Consider the following 5,924-nt stretch of genomic DNA (forward strand, 5'->3'; position numbering starts at 1 on the left):
TTCCAGACAGAAAATGATCCCGACGGATGAAAAAAAACTACATTTGGGTTTGTAAATTCCTTTAACACATTTATTCACATTGAGAAGCTAAAGTGAGAACCCCCCCTCCCCCCTCTTAATTAAAAGTGGCTTGTAGTGTGTGTGTGTGACTGCCCGCCATCCGTTGTCGTGGTGCAACTCGGCTAGGAACATGTTCTCGTGTGACACGGGGGCGTTGGTGGCTTGTTAGCGTCTCCCAAGGGAGGGTATGCGAGTCAAAGGGCACCTGAAAGGCGGTGGGAGAGAAAACTGTGCGTCACACAAAGTGACATATTCACTATTGTACCATTTTGAGGACAAATCTGCTCAGTTTGTTGCCATTAAACCAGAGCTAATCTCAGTTTTGGACAGGAATGTTTTGTTTTAGTTGTTTTTTGTTCTCCCCACTTTTAGTGCAATCCACACCCATTTGGTTGCGAAATGACTCACGCTGGACACTGTGGCTATGGAGTGGCATTGTGGGGATATGATTCGTATAGCATGGAAGACTGTCCATTATTTTTTCTTTTCTCCTGAATACACAGGATGAACAGGGGTCTATTCCGTTTTATTCTCCTAATTTTACAAATAACAACCCTGATTCATACTTCTAAATGACCGCCCTCCCACTCACGCATAAAAATACCTCCCATCCGCCGCCTACACGAGCTGCAATGCAGAACCCATTCACCTTTCTACGTCTCCTCTGCGTCACTCACTATCTCACTGTTGCCGTGGAAACTAATGATGCCCTATCTGCTCACTGGTGGTACTGATGCAGACGTATTCGCCGTGTATGGGCACAAAAACAACATGCTCAAGCGCAGGGTCTATTTTATGGTCCTTGTGCTAGTGCGAATTTCAATTTCCGAATTGAAGTCAATTTTCATTGAATTCAGCCTGTTTTTTTAATGAGTGTTCCCCCCCCCCCGAGAATGGTTTACCCTGACATTCAGTTGACATTCTTGGTCTTGATCATGCGATTATTTACTTTCCTTCCTCTTTTCACCCTTAAGAAAAATCTCAGAAATGACAGATATTCATCCATCCATCCATCCATCCATTTTCTGGAACGCTTAATCCTCACTAGGGTCGCGGGGGGTGCTGGAGCCTATCCCAGCCGTCTTCGGGCAGCAGGCGGGGGACACCCTGGATCAGTTGCCAGCCAATCGCAGGGCACACAGAGACGAACAACCATCCACGCTCACATTCACACCTAGGGACAATTTAGAGCGTCCAATCAGCCTACCATGCATGTTTTTGGAATGTGGGAGGAAACCGGAGCACCCGGAGAAAACCCACGCAGGCCCGGGGAGAACATGCAAACTCCACACAGGGAGGCCGGAGCTGGAATCGAACCCGGTACCTCTGCACTGTGAAGCCGACGTGCTAACCACTGGACTACCGGGCCGCCCGACAGATATTCAATTTTTAGTAAAACAGGAGAATTCCTCTTTTCTGCTGTCTCCTTTTCATTTCCACGTCTTATGCTGTATTTACCATGTTTCTCTATTGGGACATATTGAAAGTTTCCCTCTCGTGTGAATGTGACTCTTGGTGCTTTAAATCGAGTGCCGTGTCACACTCAAACACACGTTTCCGTCGAAATCTGCTTGATAATAAGATGTGTCAAATGGTTGCATGTGGTTACTCCAGCCTTCATCTCTCACACTGCCCCAGTCATGGGAAGTGACAAATTCAAAATAGTTCCTGTACTTCAACTGTTTCTTTTTTTGGTGAGAGGGGCATCTGTACTTTTCATTATGTATTGATATTTTCAAACTTTTTACTTGTACTCCCTTTGTTTCTGCTCCTTCTTTTGTCAAATGAATTTGTTACTTTTTTCAGTGTGTGTATGATGACCCCCCCCCACACCCCCCCAAAAAGACGGAGCACTAACAATGATGACGCAACACATTCGGTGAAGCAAGATATTCCCGAAGAGAATTTTTGTTGTTCTCAGCTCCAAGAATGAATTGCGGCAAACGCTTTGTGTCTCGTGCCAGTCTAAAACCACCATTGACGTTTTTTTTGTGTTGTCTCAAACAATAATGATAATAATAATAATAATAATAATAATAATAATAATACATGTGTGGCAGGCTGATTGAACACTCTAAATTGTCCCTAGTTGTGAGTGTGAGTGCGAATGGTTGTTCGTTTCTGTATGCCCTGCGATTGGCTGGCAACCGATTCAGGGTGTCCCCCACCTACTGCCCGAAGACAGCTGGGATAGGCTCCAGCGCCCCCCGCGACCCTGGTGAGGATCAAGCGGCTCGGAAGATGAATGAATGAATGAATAATAATAATAATAATAATAATAATAAATTTTAATCAAAGAAACGTTCATTCTGTTTATTCAGACATTTGAGGGCTTGCCGTATAGATCTTAGTCATGACCACCACATATTCTAGCCACCAGATGTTTTACACATGCATGTAAAAAAGATGCTAAATCAAGTAGCATCCAGTTCAATTTTTTCCCAATTCGTAGTGAAATGATTTGAACACAGCATTTGAAAGGGTTTACAATGTCTTTTTTTCTCCACAATTTTGACGCCTCATTTTATATATTTGCTGATGTTTTGATCATTCTAATTTGGCAGGGCTGTTAACAACATTTCTCGATGGTGTATCAAATTCACAACGCATTTATTTCGGGACAAGTATGGGAGCTGCATTCTTATTTCTTTTACAAGTTTGAGTACTTTTCCACAGCCGGGGGAAAATTGCCATCCAAATAAAATGGACTGACTTTTGAAATTTAAAAAGATGCAGATGCCACCGTACAAAAGTGTACTAGTGGACAGCAAAGCTTTCACTCGAAATCTGCTTGGTATTAGGTCGTTTTCTAATGGTTGCTCGCGGTTCTTCCAGACCTCGCCTCTCACACCTTCCCCGCCCATGCAGTCTCTCTCTCTCTCGCTCTGCTCGGTTTTGGCAACCCTGAGCTTTTTTATGCTATGACATCAAACCACAATGCATTGCACTGTTTGGAGTTTACCTAGAGTCTCCATGGCAACAAAGGCCGGCCCGGCCCCTTATTCAAATATAACCGGAAACGGACGTCATTTTGGGCCAATCTGTGCGCTCTGGGGTGACATAATGGAATTTTTAGGGCTAGAAAGCAATCGGTGCATAGCAGACGTGCCACAAGGAAGAGACAACGACTACAGGAGGGGCCGCGGCGTCTGAAACCCTTCAAGGAAAGAGGGTGGTGGTTTACAGGAAAGATCAGCCGTTTTCCCCCATGTTTTGGATAGTGGAGTCTGCGAGTGCTCGCCCTCGTATGAGGGCGTAGAATGGACACGAGCCTACCCCCAGGCACTGTGTTCAAATCTCCGAGGAACCCCAGCACCACCTCTTCCCACACCAACATGATGAAGAAGGACATCAATCTCAACCTGGACACGCAGCCCTCCGAGCCCAAGGCCAATACGCTGCGCGACGCCGACGTGCTGCTCAATTCGCCGGATTTGGGACTACTCAAGCTAACCTCCCCCGACCTGGAGCGTCTCATCATTCAGTCCAACGGGCTGGTGGGCGCCGCCAACCCGACGTCCCAGTTCCTCTACCCGAAGTCGGCCAGCGACGAGCAGGAGTTCGCGGAAGGCTTCGTCAAGGCTCTGGAGGATTTGCACAAGCAGAACCAGTTGAGCGAAGCGGGCTGCGTCTCGGTGGACAGGCTGGAGCTCCTCGGAGCCGCCAACGCGGTGGGCTCGTCCGCGCTCCAGACGTCGGACTTCCCCGTGTACACCACGCTGAACGGCTACGCCGCCAGCCCGCTGGGCGGCACCACGATCAATTATTCCACCGACACCATCCCTTTCCTGCCGCCTCCGTCACACCTCAGCCCGCAGCAGCAATCCACTGCAGCGACGCTGTCCCGGCTCCAGTCCGCTGGTGGCACCGTGAAGGACGAGCCGCAGACGGTTCCAGACATGCAGAGCCTCGGGGACAGCCCGCCCCTCTCCCCGATTGACATGGACAACCAGGAGCGAATTAAGGCGGAGAGGAAAAAACTGCGCAACCGGATAGCTGCCTCCAAGTGCCGCAAGAGGAAACTGGAGAGGATCTCTCGGCTGGAGGACAAGGTGAAGAGTCTGAAGACGCAGAACACCGAACTGGCGTCCACGGCCAGCGTGCTCCGGGAGCAGGTGGCTCAGCTCAAGCAGAAGGTTATGAACCACGTCAGCAGCGGATGTCAACTTTTACCAAACCAGGTCCAAGCTTACTAATTTTCAGCCACGCTGAATGACATTGGAGGCAAAGTTGGTAAATGCAGCGTGTAAGTGAACTGAAAGGTTCATTGGCAGAGGGTGTGTGGTCGCAAGCCTGCTGCTGAGTGGCCCCAATGGAAGCGGCTTGTTGGCACAAAACAGCCATGTAGCAAACTGCCATGCAGCACCGTGAGTGTACACACGTGACACAAGTGTATACTTGAGGGTGTCAAACCCATTTTTGTCGTGGCCACCCTATACAGTAGTTATGGTTTCCCTTCACGGGGCTGTTACGAAACTATATGCAGTACAAGTAAAATTACCTCGTCGCATTATAAGCTACACTTTATCACATACCTAGTTTTAAAAACAATTTAACTATTGTCCAATTTACAGCGGGGCTTTATTTAACACCACGGCTTGCCTGTTTTCCCCCTGTTTTGGTCACGTGACGTTTGCTGTGGCGCCCATGGACACAAACGTCAATTTCAGTCGACAACAGGGGGCGGTACGTCATAAAAAGTCAGCCTTCTTGGAAGGCTGAAAACGAGTGGATGAGTTTTCTTAATTCCGATTCCACAGACGCAGTATTATTTAGACTTGTGGAGGCACAAAATGTTTGACTTGTCTTCCACGTTGATTGGCATTATTAGTTGTATTATTCAATCTTCCCCAAAACATTTAGTAAGTGTTTTCAATCAAGTCAAATAACACCACATTGTATTCAAAAAAGTGAATGTTAGGAAATAAAGTGGTTCTCTGAAGGCAAGCGTCAGGTACACTGTGACCACCTGAGCGTGAGACAGCAACATTAAGTGCAAACAATATGCAATTCCGCTGGTACAGATTTGAGGAAGAAATGAAGTAGATACACATGATTTGCTTTATTGGGCCATATAAAATGTGGCGGGCCGTATCTGGCCCCCGGGCCTTGAGTTTGACACCTCTAGTATTGATGGAAAATCTCAACAGCCAAATGTAAGTGTCATTAAGTGCTGCCATCCAAATGTACATATACACTGCCTTACTTGTTTACAAGCACTTGCTCTAGCAAATGTCTTTTTTATTTACCAAACCATTTATTTACTTTTGTTTTTCAAAAATGAACACTGCATGTTTTCCTGCCAGTAAACCATTGTATTCCATTGTGTTTGTCTCCATGGTGGCTGCTTAGAAAACTTTAGGCACCAAACTTCCATGAATGTACGTGTATGTATTGGGAAGCCCCATTTGTGTACGATGCACTCATCTCTTTGACATTACATTCACTATAGTAAAGTGTTTGCGCTTACATTGTAAATTAAACAAAAATCTGATTTTCTTACGTTTTAACCGTGATCTTGTCTTGCACTGTCCCGACTGTGGGTGAACACGAGATGAGGGTGGGGAACCTACAGCCCAATAGTCAAATACGCTTGAAACAATGATACATGCGTGTTGACAGTTCCCATAAATGTAAAATGGCCCTCTGGTGACTTCATAAAAATGGGTAGTGGATGGAGGGGGGAGGAAAAAAAAGTCCTCACCCCGCAAAGAAGGTTCCAAACTGGCACTGACAAAATGATTAATGTATTGCATTAGGACGCCCTCTGTTGGTCATTGGATGAACAAACGGGCCACGTCAATGGCACACATTGATTAAATTACTGTACCAACATTTGGGAGTAATTGTAGCTCTCTGACAAC

The 5,924-nt window shown here is 46.6% G+C and overlaps 1 protein-coding gene across 1 annotated transcript; it reads left to right on the top strand.

The window, feature by feature from the left end:
• The first annotated feature begins 3,025 nt into the window (after positions 1-3,025).
• Positions 3,026-5,570, top strand: LOC127616752 (transcription factor JunD-like). The gene has a single exon (XM_052088555.1). It carries the CDS (start codon positions 3,321-3,323, stop codon positions 4,254-4,256), a length of 936 nt encoding a protein of 311 aa, XP_051944515.1. The 5' UTR covers positions 3,026-3,320; the 3' UTR covers positions 4,257-5,570.
• Positions 5,571-5,924: the final 354 nt, after the last annotated feature.

The sequence above is a fragment of the Hippocampus zosterae genome, chromosome 15, assembly GCF_025434085.1.
Source record: "Hippocampus zosterae strain Florida chromosome 15, ASM2543408v3, whole genome shotgun sequence".
Classification (NCBI taxonomy): domain Eukaryota; kingdom Metazoa; phylum Chordata; class Actinopteri; order Syngnathiformes; family Syngnathidae; genus Hippocampus; species Hippocampus zosterae.